Source organism: Amphiura filiformis, chromosome 7 (genome assembly GCF_039555335.1).
Source record: "Amphiura filiformis chromosome 7, Afil_fr2py, whole genome shotgun sequence".
NCBI classification, from domain to species: Eukaryota; Metazoa; Echinodermata; class Ophiuroidea; order Amphilepidida; family Amphiuridae; genus Amphiura; species Amphiura filiformis.
Window position 1 is genome coordinate 25,318,011 of NC_092634.1, and position 17,006 is coordinate 25,335,016.

Below are 17,006 nucleotides of genomic sequence, written 5' to 3' on the forward strand. Positions count from 1 at the left end.
TGGGATTGTACATATTTCCCACCCCACCCCCGGATCTACGCCTATGCTATGAAGGCTACTTGCACGGGGAAACAAATCTAAATTATGATTTAAAATTCAAATCTGTAGAAGCTTCTAGATACAATTTATATTGTATTGTCCCGTGGTGAAATCCGGGGTTCTTCCGGTGACAAAAGAACCTTGGAGGAAGCTCGCAAAATATGTTCAATATATGAATGATCTAGCAAGATACTGAAACAAACAAACAAAAATAAGAAGTTCACAACAACAACAAAATCAATAAAAAACTATTAATAATATTTAACAAAAAACAAATAAACCCATCCTTATTATATTGTTATTAACCGGGGCACTTCCCTATAGGTGATGGGTATCATAATGATATTTTCACCTCTTACTATAATAATATGGGTCAACTATCTTACCCTTAATTAGAGATACTCCGGGAGATACCCTTTTTTTAGCAACCCCCTCCCCTCGATTGAAAATGAGGTATATTGGATGGAGGACTAAAATGGTGGGGGAGTTACTATGTACACGATTTAATTGAAAACATTAGGGTTCATAACTTTGTTGTTTGTTTTGTATGTTTGTTTGTTTTATTATTATTTTTTTTTGCTACCCAATTTGGGTAGCAACAAAAAACAGGGTCTTGGGATGAGAGTAAGATTTTAGCAACCTCACAATGACTCTTAAAATTGCTGAACAACTTTCCTGATTCATGATTCAAAGTTGACTCGGTCTTTTATAATAAAATGTACTACAAATCTGCAAATCATATTATAATTGCTGCAGTATATTATTTGAAATCCAGCCAAAATGGCAGTTAATAGTCTTTTTAAAGGAAATATTTAATGGGCACAAAGCCAAATCCAAGGGGCTTGGCAATTTGACGACTCAGTTTTGTTTTTTCTAGAGTCCGTTTTAGTTTCAGTCACTTGATTATGCAGGTCCAGGGTGTGCGCAAGCGCTAAAGTTTTTCCTGAGCCAACTGATATTAATAATTATTCATTCACATGATTATAATTCATACGGCTTTCATCTGCATTTAGGCCTATAGGGTAGGTTTTGAACATTTCAGCAGAGTGGCGTAGCCAAGTAGGGCAAAAAGGACTGAATGTGATTGATGCAGCAGTGTCCTATATAATAGTTCTTACTTTATAAATATCACAATTTAGTATATATATAGTGCCCTCTATCAGGTCCTTGTCTCTATTGAATGTAGTCAAAATGCTGTTGTAGCCTACATGTAGGCCCTATTTTATAGTGTCGTTACATTAAGGTTAAGTTTGCCTTGCTTTCATGCCCTGCGGGGCTCTTATTGCAACTCCATTAAATGTAGCTGCAAGTCTTTAATATAATGGATGTATAGGCGGCCTCAGCCCTGTCGGACTTAACTTGCGGCCTTTGTTTTTTAAGCCCTGTTGGGCTATGGTGTCCGTCACCCATATAATATTTACGTTTTTGATAATGAACCCATGATTAATTTCCCTCATTGCAGGCATTGCCCTAGTATCGGGAGCTAATTTATAGTTTATCTTCAATATCTTGATGGATATTCAAAACTACAGCCTTGAACAATTTTGTTTGTGAACACTATTATTTTGATTTTGAGTTAGCATGCTTCAGGGGTTGTGTAATGATTCCCTGGGGATGGTATAATGGCAGTGGCGTAGCTGCCGGGGGGGGGGGGGAAATTTCCCCCTGACAAAAATTGCCTATTTGGGCCCCGCCCCTAGTGCAAGGAAAAAAAAGAGGAAAAAGGATGGAGAGAGAGGAGAAAAGAGAGGGAGGGGACTGACGGGGAATCCATACGATATGCAATACCGTACGATTATTATCATCAATAGGCCCTAAGCCTGGCAAAAAATGTCTATTTACAGTCTTGGCCCTCCTGGAAAAAAAAATCCCAGCTATACGACACTGTATAATGGTGACGGGGTGCAGCAAAGCCAAATGGGAGCAAGCAATTTTTTTCGTCAGATTCTCGATCTAACTAGCTTGATTGGACTAAAAAGGCAAAACAATGTTTAGAAATCGAGAACAGATTAGTATTTAGAAAGTTAAATGTCTAGGATTTAAACACTTTAATGTTTAGGTTAAGGGCTGGGGTATGAACGTTTGGACAGTATTTATTTTGGGACATCAGAGCACATCAGACATATCGAATTGCATTCTGAATACGAAGAATGTCATTCTGATATCAAATAATTTTGATTTTTGAAATTCGCAATTTAATACACATTTTATGGCAAATCATTAAAATTGATATTTTGATATTTAACAGTAGGCCCTACTTGAAGTAAACTTTATAAATCTGATGATTTATACTTAAAGTGTATGTAGGTGGGATGAAAAGCCGACGATCAATTGAAAATTTTGACCTTTCGTATTGAAGATATAGATTTTTTCCCCAAAACACCAATACGTCTTTTGGAAAAAAAATCCATATCTTCAATATGAAAGGTCAAAATTTTTAATTGACCGTCGGCTTTTCCTCCCTGCTACATACACTTTAAGAATATATCATTAGATTTATATAATTTATTTCGAGGACTGTTATATATCAAAAATTTGAAAAATATCAAATTTGTATAATTTGTCATAAAATTTGTATTATATTGTGATTTTCAAAAATGAAAATTATTTGATATCAGAAAGACATGCTTCGTATTCAGAATGCAATTCGATAGGTCTGAGGTGCTCTCATGTCCTACAAAAAATACTGTCGAAACGCAATAAACGCTCATTTTAGATCCCTTAACGCAGGCCTATTGGCTCCACGATGGGCTCTAGTATATTGTGTTGGAGACCTAAAAAGAAGAAAAGTAGGCTATATAGCATGGGCAGCATTTTGAAAACTGGAACGCCTTTCATAACAAACTTATTCTATGGAACACATTGCACAGTTAATATTATTTTGTTGTAAACATTCCAAGCCTGGTATTTTATTATTCTCAATATATTATTCTCAATAAATATGATAAAGACAAAATAATTAGGCATAACTGTGGGCATACACTATACACTTGATATCTACAAAATATACGCACAAAATGTTGCCATGAACACGGTTCTTTACTCAAAACAGTTTGTATAATTATAGATCTATACTCTTCGAAAAAAGTTCGATTATAAATTTCAAGTTTGTCCTGTATTCGGAACCCTCTGCCAAAACTGGCTATAGAAAGAACTATTTTCCCAACAAGTAGCTCTAATAGGAACCAAAAAAGGTTCTAGCAGCTTTTTTGGTTCTGTAAATAACTATTTTATGGGGTTGAGGACCTTTTGGGTATAAAGAACCCTTTAAAATTGATAAAGAACAATGGACAAAGAACTGTTATAAAAGTTCTGTATATCCAAGAAGTTCTTAAATCCATAAAAATAGTTCTTTGCCACCAACAAAGCTGATAGAACCTTTTTGGTTCCTTTTAGAACCATTTGCCGGAAAAGTGGTGCTTTCTAGAACCATTTTGGAAAGAGTTCCGTATATATAGGACAAAATAGGTTCTTTAATGTCAAACTTGCCCTTTTTTTCTAAGAGTGAAGAGATTGCTATTTTTTCAACTACCGTAAAACATCGTCTACAAGCATATAGAGTGGTTTTGATGAAAGCTAAATTAATCCAGGCGCTATACATCGATAACAAAATCATTACATAATGGAGTTTGAGCAAATAATTACCGATACAAGCATTGACAAACAAGTATTATTGCAAGAACAATCTATTGTATTGGCATTTTGCAGCTATTACGTATTAACTGAGCTTTCATCAAAAGCACTATATATACGCCTTGGCCTTTGCTTGTAAACGAGGTTTTACGGTAATCCCCAAATTTTGAATCTTGTATAAATTTAATTGCAATGTGCAAAATACATACCTTCCAAATATATCATCCGTAGTTTCAGATCACAGATCTTGAAAGCCTATGATCAGATAGGCCCTACTATGAACATTTTTACCAATATTTTGGGTATAGGGTTGGGTGCAAGTACCTAGCAAACACAAAAACGTTTTGAAAACGTTTTAACGGATTTTTCGTTTGCTCAAAACATTTTAATGACATTAAATGCCGGGTTATATAAAAGGTCATGAAAACGTTTTAAAACGTTTGATTGGAAGAACACTGCAACAACATTAGGCCAAGTAAAATAAAAAACATGTTTCACGTCCGGGTTTTTGAAAAAAAGGAGGAAGAGGGCTTTTTATTTTCTATTTTTTATTGCAAAATCGGTGTAAATACCCATAATTAGAGCTGTTTTAGCGTACACAATAATGCCTGGAAAAAGGAGGAGGCCTCTTTTTATTTGTTGTTCTGAGAGGTAGGCCCCTCTCATTATCACAAAACCTTCCAAAAGTGTTTCTTGTATATTAGCAAGGCCATGGAAAGCATCTCTACTTCCTAAACATATTTTTGAAAAGTTATAACTGAATTTCAAAAAATAAAAAAATAATTGAAGAAACCTCAAAAAAGGAAGCGGGAGGGGACGTGAAACATGTTTATTTTTTTATTTGGCCTTAGTTGTCAAAATGTTATTGTAAAATATATTTGGCAAGCATTTTTGCGAAACATTTTGTCAGCACTTACCAAAATTACATTATATTTATTAGAATGTTATGCAGCAAGTTAGCAAAAATATTTTTGAATGTTATTACAAAATACGAGTTTTCGAAAACACGAGTGCCTGCATTCATGGGCGTCAATCCCGGGGGAGGGGGACAGGGGGAACGTGACCCCCCCCCCCCCACCTTTCGGCAAAATTACCCATTTTTTGTTCTTTTCAGCCACTTTTAAACAATTTTGGCCGGGTGTCCCCTCACACTTGCAATGGTGGTTCTTGGGAGTGATGACGTATCGGTTTAAGGGTCTTTTGGAGCAGCATCCGAACTTTTTTCTCAGAGGGGGAGGGGGATGGAAGGGGGCGAGGAGAAGGTAACTTTCAAAGGGGGAATTTTTGATAAAATGAGCTAAAAAGCACAACAAGGCGTACAAATCATATATCAAGGCAACTAGCATCCCACCGGAACTTAGGCAAGGGGGAGGGGGTCACACTTCTCATAGGGATGGCAGCTGCCCTCTCCCCTTGACTACACGCTACTGGTCAAAAGGTCTGACTTGACCTTTTATGGTTCAAAATCGCCTTCAATAATAATATAAAAAAGTGAGCGGGTGGGGGTGGGCTGAAATGATCAAAATCACGGGCCTTTTTTATTTAGTGCTGTTTTGGTCAAATTCAGTGGTCCAAAAAACAGGGCACAAAGCTGACACTGGTCTTTAACTTTCCGGGGAACGTACCCGCATGGTCATTTATTTTTAGATTAGATAGGGATTTGAGGTGGACAATATACCGATTTCAAATTTCATTTCATATTGATGACCGCTTTAGCTCGATCTACCGGACAGGAAAATTTAATACAGAAAGCAATAATATTAAATAAGAAAATAAGAATATTTAATACCATGAATACAGGCACTACTAAAAGTATTAAAACAAATCTGCTATAGGCATACAAACTTATTCTTCACTCAAAATTGGCATAGGCCTATTCCTAAATCAACCAAACCTACAATCTGCGGCGCGGCGGCACTAAACATAAGGGTGGGGTGGGGCACAGTTAATCTTGAGGCGAGGGGATGCATAATAGTGTTTTTTATTAAATTCCAATATAAGGTATTCTCCTCTCCCTAAAGTGGAATTTCCATGATTGTTTTTTACTTGGGGGTTGGGGGAAACTGAGGGAGGGAGAAGAATGAGGAAATTCCACTATTTTACCTGCAAATGCCTATTAGGCACACATGTTAGGCCTACAATATACACTATTGCAATCGTATAGTTCATTATTACAATGCAGAATCGTCACCGATTTTCAGATATACACAATTAAATTCAATCAAATTTTCTTGAGATAGCAATATTTGCCTAGGACACTGCAAGAACCCGAATCTTGCCCTGTATTCTACAATTTTATCACGTGACCGAATACAGAATACATCACACATTTTATGTCATTAGGGGTCTATGGCAAGATTGATGTTATTGCAAGGACACGGCACTTTTTGAAAAATCGTATGAACACCACCACGCTTACATGCAGAAATTATATTCAGCGTTATTACCCTGAAATATTTACAAATCGGTTTTTTTTGTCATTTTTCACAGGCAATAATATAAAGTACGAAAATTTAATATAAACAGTATCAAATATTAATAATAATAATAAAATTTAAAAAAACCTTAATATAGGCACTAAAGGCCTAGGCCTACTAAAAGTATAAAATTCGCTATATATTTCCCACTAAAAAAATTAGCATAAATTATGCCTACTCCTAAATGAATCAAACCTGCATTCAATAGCGGCATTTAGGGACGGGGGAGGTCACAGTTAATCTTTAGTCACGGAGGGTGCTTTTTTTTTAATTCCTAAATTAAGGCAATCCCCCAAACGTGGAATTTCCATTACTTGTTTTGCTTGTGGGTTGGAGAAACTGGGAGGGGACAGGGTAGCATGTTCCTCCGCGAGGGCTGCCATTACATGCAATATTTAAGGGGGAAGGTCACAGCAATTTTTTAGCGAAGGGTATAGGAGTGCAATTTTTTAAAATCCCTACAATAAGGCAATCCTCCAAAAAGTGGAGTTTAAATTATTTTGTTTTATTTTTGGGTTAGGGGAAACTGGGAGGGGGCAGGGTGGCATGTCCCTCCGTGATGGCTGTCATTACATGCAGTATTTAAGGATGCATATTATGTATTTATACACCAATAGGTCATTATTACAATGCAGAATCGTCACCGATTTTCAGATATACACAATTAAATTCAATCAAATTTTCTCGAGATAGCAATATTTGCTAAGGGCACTGCATTTTTTGAAAAATCGTATAAACACCATGCTTTCATGCAGGAAATGTACTATTTACAAAGTTAATCCTTTTTTTCTCTCTTATTGTTTTTCACAGGCAAAAGGAACATTCCATCTACGTTTTAAAAGGTGAAATCAATCAATGAAATAGATAAATAAAATCGAGGTTACAATAATTAGATCCACAACTTTTTAATCGTGCAATTATGCTCTGCAAATTAATGCAGAGTTTAACCAATTAATATGGGAAAAACTTGCGAGGGTCCGGGAAAGCAAGCAATTAGCCAAGTTTTTGTTAGGGAGTGATCGTTATTTATGGCAGGGGGGGGAATGGGTAAATTTAGGGGGGAACACGAAATTTTTTTGTGGTCTTGAGGGGGAACCTGAAATTTTAGTTGAACCAAGAGGGGGATTGTTAAATTTTAAATGGAGAAAATTGGGAAAACAAGGGGAACGCGAAAATTTTGAGCGGACGCGAGGGGGAACGCGAAATTTGTTATCGATATTTTTGCCAAAACACCCATTCCCCCCCCTGCCGTAAATAACGATCGGTCCCTTACTGTGCAAAATGTAGTTTTTAGTTGACCTTAATTTTTAAATCAGTGGTGTGCCTGACCGGTTGCACTTACCCACTTCTGGCACTGAGCAGTCGTTACAAACATGTCGTTTGGTCCAATTTGGACATAAGATTATTCACAACTTCAACATGTATAAACACGTGAACTCAGTATTTTTTTATTTTTGGTTTTTGACATGAAGAAGATAATGATCAAATAAAATTACCCACACTGACTTCCTTAAAACTTAAAACAAGGGTTTTTTTCCCGGGCGTTTTTTACAACTTTTGTTCCTACATGTAGTCAGTGCATTATGGATTACAACAATGTACTGTCACCTGCAGGGTAATGATGTGACATTTTAAGCTCAAAATTTTAAAGCAGTGACGGCTGTTAATTACAGCTGGAAGTTCGTGAAAATAGTTCTAAGGGCCTTTGTGTGTAGGTTGGGTGCTCCTGTGCGTACAGATAACAGTGCAGAATGTTGATTGGCATCAGAGCCTTTTTCAGCATATTCTTGTTCATAAAATAATGTGGGGTACTCTGTAAGTTGCAGCAATAGCTTGTGGGGCACAATTTCTTTGTGGGATATAAATCATGGGTCCCACAAAGGCCATAAGGCCTGAAACGCACCGAAATGCAATTTTTAGAGGTACCTCATGGGGGGGGGGGGGGGGAAAGGTGGTCTGTGTAAAAGAAACATACCCTACAAACTATTAGTGGTACGTTCTTTGTACCCCACAAGAATGGTGTGATAAGAAATATACCCCAGATAAAGAACCACTGGCCTATTTTATACACTCATAATGCTGTACCCCACGAGAATCCTGGTGTAAGTAGGGGTATGTGTGTTGTATACTATCAGTGGAGATGTCATTCCTTTTGGAGACTTTATTTCCCCACAAAGTCATTTTACTAAATCATACTAATTTATGCATTTTTATGCATTATAATAAATTTTAAACATTCACATAATAGCTCTATTCTGTGAAAATCAATATTTTGACCCATTGCTATACCAAAAGTCTACATATTCGGCCAAATTTCATTGAAATTGATTAATTATTTACAACTTTCCCCCAATAGTTTTGGCTACAGTTAGGCAAAATTGGGCAATTTTTCTAGAAAAAATGTGATAAAATGACCAATCAATATACGAAAATTGGCTTAAAAAATGGGTTATTGATAAGGCAAAAAAAAAAAAAAAAGGTTCGTCTCAAAGCTTGCGCGCGCATTTGTAAAATCCCACGATTTGACAAAAAACAAATGCGGAAATTTTTTTATTTCAAAAAAATTTTGTTTTAGTTTTTTCCAGAAAAAAATTGGCGAAAATCAGACTTTTTTCTCAAAATACCATGAAAAAAAGTCTGGAATAAAAAAAAAATCGCATTTCGCATTTCTCGTGAGCTTTGAGGCAAACCTTTTTTATTTTTTGGCCTAATACCAAATGGTTGAAATGCGACTTCTGCACAATTCTACCCATATGAACATTAAAAACATTTGTCATCCCACTTCAAATAGGATATAATGTGAACGATGCTCCATTAAGCCACTTGCAGTTCCGCCATTATGCACTATATGGAGGAGAGCCTCGAACTGGCAGCATACATGAATGGGAATTGAACCAGTCATATAACATTCTGTGTAAGGTTACGTAATTCTTCCTTTCATGTATGCTGCCAGTTCGAGGCTCTCCCGCATATAGTGCATAATATGAACTGCAAGTGGCGTAATGGGGGCCAAAGGAGGCATTTTTAAAAATTGAGTTACTATAATTATTACCTTATACAATCATTAGGCTATCATATACTGATCACACCAAATGTCTAGCATACTCAGTTCTCGAGTTTTGTGATGTGTATTTCTTATGCATGTTTTTACTCCATGTTTGCCTTTATCTCAATTTCAAATTTGTCACCTTTGGCCCCCATGGACCAGATCATGTTACATATTAGTGTTTTTTTAAATTTATTTTTTGGGTGGAGGGTGAGGGTGTAATCTTCAGTGTTAAGCACCCCATGCTTTTGTAAGTAACACACAACATTTGACAAGATTCGTTTTTCTTAAGTGGATGTGGTACGCAAATGCAAAAACCTCTGCGTTTAGCATTATTTTCATAAGAAATGCCTGGTACACTGAAGTATCATATACATAGTGCAGAGGCTCACTAGCAGGTCTATATTCTCTAGTCCCAAGGTCTGCTAGCCATAAGGTTCGCTAGTCCTAAGGGCCACTAGTCTGAACATCAGGGTTGTAGCTAGGATATTTTTAGTGCTGGGTGGCATTTGATGAAAATGTTGCATATTTGGCAATTTTTGCCCAAATGGATCAAATTCTTGACTAATTCAATCAAATGGTGCAATTTTGGCCTCTGAGTGGTGGGCTCCAGTGCTAAAAATGCAGCTGAGTGGTGGGCTCCAAAACTAAGTGGGGGCTCTGCCACCCACCACCGTCCACTGTAGCTACAACCCTGCTGAACATTCACTAGCACCCTAACCCTAAACCTTAACCCCTAACTTATGGACTTAATTTTTTCACACAAGCGAACCATTTCTTAACTAGCTAACCTTATTTTCGGACTAGCGATGAACCTTGGGGTGGTCAGCCGGGGCAGTCACTCCCGAATCTACATTTCATTACATCACAAAATGTGCTATTCCAGTTGAAATCCATTCACGCCTATGGAAGACACAACTTTAACATTTTTACAGGGAGTGTGATTTTCAAATTGGGTTACCCGACTCCATTTGAAATCAGCACTCCCTGTGTGGGAGATTAAAGTCGTATTTTCCACACAAGGTGTTTGGAATTCAACTGGAACAGCCAAATTAATACTATTAATGACACATAATGATGTACCACGTCCACGTACCAAAAAACCCGAATCCCGTCAATTAATAACACATCAACGACTAGTATAAATACCATGCAATCATTTTTCAATGTTTTCACTTTTTTATTATTTCTTTTCAAGGTAGGTCAAGTGTTAGGGAAAAACACACAAAACAATTTTCTCGGTACATACAACAAAGTGCAAATTATTTCATACAGGCCCATAACAGACACACAGGGTGTCCATTGGGTCATGTTATGTAATCAAGGATGAGAGTAAGGTGGCTCAACCAGGAGCCACCCCTGGTGGTTCATAGCCATTTCATGTGAACCAGGATTCTGTTCATGCACACAACGATCGGAGGAGCCAGTCCATTTCAAACTAACTGAAATGACACACACTATATTTTTGCTTAGTTACAATCCAAGCTGATAAAATTACTTAATTTAGTTCCACCTTCCAAAGTGGACAAGTTGTTTAAATCATGGATGAAAATTATAAATTGACAACATTTCTGCCAAAAAAAATGCCTCCTCGTTTTCAGGCTGATTGACAGGAGCCAGGAGTCATTTCATGGGAGCCGAATGGCTCCTGGCTCCCACTTATTTTCACCCGTTCAGTTAGCTTCTGCATCCAAGTGAAACTCAGATACTGGAACAGTTACTAAAGAGAACTTTAAAAAAAAAAGGCTTCCTTGATCAGCTTGTAATCGGCGGGCCTCATAACATCACAGATTAATATCAATATATTTTCTTTCAAGAATTGCCTTGTGACATCACAAATTGTTAATTCAAGGACTGTACTTTGTCTACTTTTTTCAACATGCACATTATAGACCAGACAGGCCAACTATATCACTCTTAATGTGGGTCTTTTTTCGGCGTAGTGGTAAAGTGTAACAATTCCTGCCGATTACGAGCTGATCAGACTATAGGATCATAATGCCCTAATCATGTCGTATGAAGAGTTGACAATATTATGAACATCTTATCGTCGTCTGCATATCTCAAAAGGCTGCCTTGTGTGAATTCTATTATCATTGTTGTATTTCATATTATTTTATATTTCAGCATAATTTTTTCTTTTAATGAATGCACATGAGATTGTAATATTGTGATAATACCTCAAAATTAATATATCAGGTTCATTTTACAGTTTATCTCATCACAATTAGATGAAAATAATAATAAAAATCGCACAAGGCAGCCTTTTGAGATACAACAGTATGTGGTGCAGACAACCATATTTCCTTTTGGTTTGTTCCCCTGTATAGATGGTACTTCTAAATCAGAGTAGATATCCCAGATCCAACTTTGTTTCGTCAGCACAGACATTGACTGTTTATCATACTGACATTTCTTTTAACAAATACTGCCCTCCATAGCAGGATATATATCCATATGATAAAGGATGTTTAGGTGGGGTGTTCCTCACTAATCCAATCCTTGGTTGAAATGCAGTTACAGACTTCAATTTTAATTCAACAACTTGTTTTGAAGAACAAGGGAAAAACACAAAATAAAACGTGCTGAAAAGCAAATGTATGCATAGTATAGAGAATTTAAGCACCAAAACTCTCACACAGGAGAGTGTGTGTAACTGCATTCAAACTGTGGAGGTGCATGTGTTTTGCCACATACCAACTGTGGAGCCTGCTCACAACCGTGTAGATAAACTCAAAAACAGGGTCTTTGAGCCAAGTGTATACCATCTACCATTTTCTGATTTGATAACCTCTACAGTATGGCAGTTGCTTTCAGATTTGGGTGAAAAAAAATCTTCCCATTTGGAATGTGGGTGTGTGTATCTCCCCAGCTGGAACACACCCCCCCCCCCACTTGGCAGCATTTACACGAGGGTGTGGGTCAAAGGTTTTTCACTTTCGACATATGAGTCCTAACAGCATCATCAATATAAAGAAGGTGATGTGTAATGTCAAATTGCCAACAACTGTCAGTGTCAGGAGACCTTGAGCCCCTGTGCTTTAAAACTTGTCCCAAATCAAATATAGGGAAATACAGAGAAATGGTCATGTGAGGTCCATAGAGCTTTTGTTCAGATATGGTCCATTCAATTTTTAAAAACTAAATAGAAAACAATTTAGACCAGTTCGCACTGAGATCACCTCATCTTTTCTGTTTGATGTTTAATGAAGTGAAATGTAGTTGACGCCATGCTGAGGGAAGATAAGTACCATCTACACATGAAGAAATATGACTGGTTAACATTTCTTGAACCATTATGATCAGTGCTGTACGGTGCAAAAACTGATTGAGGAGCCAATGGCTCCTAACTTTGTAAATTTAGGCGCCCAAATTTTGCTCCCAGGTAAAAAATCTGAGGTGCCAACGTAAACTGAACAGCCACGTGTGTTGAATGTTCATAGCTGCTGTACTCTGATCTACATATTCCCATTGAACGCTACATACTTCATACGCAGCATGTACAGTGTAGGCCTATATGTTTTCCAGGAAGTCCCCATAGAGACATGATAATGCATATTCATAGCATACATTCGTACTCTTGAATGCTACATTACATACATGTTTTGTTTTTGGCGATTAAAAGCTTCAGCCGTTGGTCGCCATTGCGTAGTTATCTGTGCACATGTAACCTTCTTTATCTGTGCACATGTAACCTTCTTTTTACACTGTAGCTAACACATTATTATTCAAAACCTGCATTAGGAACTATAAAACATGTGACACTTTCCTGCAGTAACACATGCATACACAAATAACTATGGACGATTCACCAACTGCCAAAGTCCAGTGAATCCTTGGTGTAAGATATTCATTAGTTAGACTTCACACTATTTATGAAAGTTGTATCCTGATTGGTTAATTGAAACAGGTCAAGGGTCATCAAGATCCTAATGGTTAATCAAGCCCAGCCACACCTCCTGTTTAGGCCATTTTGATTTTTTTGGTTCTCTTTGTGATGATCAGGGCAAAACATGCATTGGTCGTGCAAACATCTCTTGGAAAAACTGAAAATGTTTAAGAATTCCTATAAGTAAGCCAGATTTATTTTTAAACAAGACACACACAAAACCCATTCAACATACAAAGTGCTTTGAATGACAATAAACATGGCACGGTATGACTCAATAGTTGCTTTAAACTCTAAACACTTTTTTGACCATAAATTTTTGCACTCATTGTACAAAGAATCTTAAAAATTTTAAGGTGACTAAATATTTTTTTTCTCTTATCTACTTTTGTTTTTACATATTTCCATATTTATTAATTATCTACGTCTTCCATAGGGTTACTATCGCTAGCTTCTTCCGGTTCTACCGGAGTTTCTGATTGGCTGCTTTCGCCTTCTTGTTTATCTAACGACTCATTTGATTGGCTACCCTCTTTACCATCTATGCTCTCTTCCTCAGGTTTGCTGTCTTTGCTAGACTCTTCTTCTCCAGTCACTTCTGGATCCGATTGATTACATTCTCTCGTACTTGTTTCTGATTGGCTGTCCGCTGTGTCCAAGCCTGGCAGTGGCGGGTCAGCAGGGGGCGGTGTTGATGCTGTTGACGGTGGTGGTGTGCTAGCCTCAGGAGGAGTTTCGGCACCTGTTAAAGTTGACAAAAATCTGTGTCACAACTATTCACATATTTAAAACTCTGTAAAATCTACTTCGGTTTTCGATCTCTCTGACCACCTATCTTTTAGAATACCCTACCATTTTTTACATTCACAGTGTATGTGTCATTAAAAATCTACAGTGGTAAGGTATTCCAAAAGAAATCCCCACGTTGAAGGGGCACGCTCCAGGTGTGGCTAAGCGAGATCGCATAGGAAGTATACAGCTACAGCACCTGTAAATGGTTTTGGGCATGGATTTTTTGAAATTTTGCTTAAAGATGTGTGACAATTTTTTGTGTGTGAATAAATTACTAGTGCAGCACCAATTAGCAATTGTTAGCAGTAACTACACTTTGCTTCGAGGAGCAAGCGCTACATGGTCAAGTGGCCAATGTTTCACCAGCCGCCATGCCAGGGCTTCTGGACATCACTGTGTGTTGGGTCAAGAATATTGAGCAATTTTCTTTCTCCTCAATAACTAGAACCCAACAGAGAGGAAGTAAGGAAGGAGTTGATTGTGTATAATGCACGGGCTCACACTCCGCATACAATGCGCAGTGCTTTCGGCCATGTTCATTTTTCCTTGCGGGTTGCTGCATTTATATTTGCTCGCAGGTTCCAACATTTTTATTTCCAAATTTTGTGATAAAATTGCACAAATCACAGGATATTCTTCTCTTGTATGAAATAGGTTAATAAATTTCACATCACTTGTTGCTCGAGATACTGTCATAGGCATAGATCCCGGGGGATGGGGGATAAATCCCCTCAATATTTTGCCTGGTGGGGGGGGTGGTGGTCCATACAATCATCCCCCCAATGTTGATGCCTGTATGTGGGTTTCTGATCAATTTAGCTTCAATATGGCCATTTTAGCCCCCAAAGTGCAAATTTTTGCACACTGTGCACGAATTTATTCCACTTTTGCACCATATTTATCAATTTAGCTTCAATTTTTCTTGTGCATTTGTACCATTAACTTATTCCATCACCAAAAGGTGCTGAATTCACTATACTTCCAAGAAATTTTTCCAACCCCATTCCCCCCTATGTCCAAAAAAAATCTACGCCACTGGATACTGTACAAAATAATGCACTTGTACAGAGATGTTGATGCGTCTAATGCACTGCCCTCGCGGGGTGGGTGCATAAGACGCATTAATATCTCAGTATACATGCTCTATTTTGTACAATTTCACTCCCAACAAGTGATATGCATTTACAAACCTATAACAGGGATGTAACTGGGCAACATATCAATTTCTTGAAAATCCATCTGATCCTTGGACAGGTGGCCATGGGCTTGCATGCGGTATTGAACATTTGGGGGGTTTGTCCGGGGAATAGGCTACATGGTATTAATTCCCTCCTAAAAAAGTTTTTTTGGCTCTTTTTATCATTAATTATCATCATCCAATTCCAGAAATGCATTTTTTTTGTACATTTCCGGATGTTTTTGGTGCCAAATTTCCGGAATAATTACATCCCTGCTATAAGTAAAATGGCCTAAATTTGGTACAGCGCAATATCAACTTCTCCCTTCTCGAATTCACCTACCTTCCTCGGCCCTTGCTTTGCCTAGTAGCGCATTACGTTCAGCCTGTAAGGCACGACATAGTTTCTCCAGTCTCATGATTTTCGTTCGTTGATCTCCCAAATCTTTGTCTCTTACGGTTTTCTGAAATGAAACAATACAACAGAAGTGGTCACAAAAGAGATGTAGATAATCTTAGTATAATAGAAATAAGCCACTATTTTCAAAAGCTAATGTTGGGCAATTGAAGTTGAAATTCATACACCCTGTATGGAAGACATGACCTTATTATCTCACACAGGGGATGTAAATTTCAAATGGAGTCATCTATTCAGGTAACCCCTTTTGAAATTCATATTCCATGTGTGGAAGATTAAGGTCATCGCGGATTAACGGGTGTATGGAATTACTGGAAAAGCCTTTGGCCTCAAAAATCTATGTCCACTAAACCTTGTATCGTGATTGCACCATGTTATTTGCTGTGCATGTGCGTGCACGAAAATGCTACACCCATTCTGTGCCTCTTTGCCCTATATTTTGTCAAGCAGTCTTGAGATCTTTCTCGTAAACATATAGGCACCATTGAGATGTAACTAAAACATTAAATACAGCTCCATGATAGGCACAAATGGCCAGTGGCGGCACCAGGATTTTTTTTTTTGGTGGCGGGGGGCAATGGCAAAGTGAATTTCTGGGGGGGCAAAATCGCCCAAAAGCGGAAATTTACGTAATTTGGGGGTTTTGCCAATAAACTGGGGGGAAAACTGAGGGGGCAAGAACAAAATTTGGGGGAAAATGCCCCCTTGTCACTGCAAATGGCATGCCTGTATGTGATTTATTTGACACGCGTGATATAATGATTGGACTTCGAGAATATGTGAGAGGGTGCGTGGGCGGGTGTGTTAGCAAACTCCAAAATAGCGCAAATAGTGTGAGGGTACACAAAAGGGAGTTCGCGTTGACAAGATGAGCGCTCCGTGTATGCTCTGATGAGCAATGTCACCAGTCTGAACGCTGTACCGCCGACAGCTGAATTCAAGAAAGCACATAACTTTCAAATCTACATATATAACTCTCTCCACACAAAAAGTTTCAAAATTTCAGAATTGTACATTTTCATGACCATATTTGGAATCAGCACAAAAAATGGGCTATTCCAGATGTATTCCGCACCCCCCCCCCCCATGGAAGACACTTCCGGAATTCAGGGCTAAATTGACAGCCGATTTCACATGTCAGGAAAACCCTGTGGAAGACCCTGCCGGAATTGTGGTAATATGGCCAGCCGGAATTCAAGTAAATGTAAATGTCTTCCATAGGGTTCCAGCTGGAATTAGAACATTTTTTCAGTTTCCAGCCAGAAAATTGTAAATGTCATTCATAGGTTAATCGAGATGGCAACCTTAAGTGAAGATCCTGCCGGAATTGGAGCATTTTTGACCATTTTCCAGCCGGAATATTAAGAAATATGAATGTCTTCCATAGGCACATCATGACCTTTCACAATCCCCACTCTTGTTTGTTTGTTAATTTTAGCAGCCGGAATTTCACCTAATCTCAATGTTTTCCATACCCTCCAGCCGAAATCTGTGTTGTTAAAATGACTGCTGGAATTCTAGACACATCTCAATTC

The 17,006-nt window shown here is 37.9% G+C and overlaps 1 protein-coding gene across 2 annotated transcripts in view; it reads right to left on the bottom strand.

Annotated features, from left to right (window-relative positions):
* Positions 1-10,351: 10,351 nt before the first annotated feature.
* LOC140156948 (beta-taxilin-like) overlaps positions 10,352-17,006 on the bottom strand; it is a 37,220-nt gene continuing 30,565 nt past the window's right edge. For both annotated transcript variants that reach the window (XM_072179993.1, XM_072179992.1), the window contains 2 exons: positions 15,397-15,517; positions 10,352-13,826 (listed from right to left, as the gene is read on the bottom strand). In XM_072179993.1, the coding sequence (XP_072036094.1) occupies positions 13,498-13,826; positions 15,397-15,517 (450 nt within the window). In that variant the 3' untranslated portion in view covers positions 10,352-13,497. The remainder of the gene's footprint in view (positions 13,827-15,396; positions 15,518-17,006) is intronic.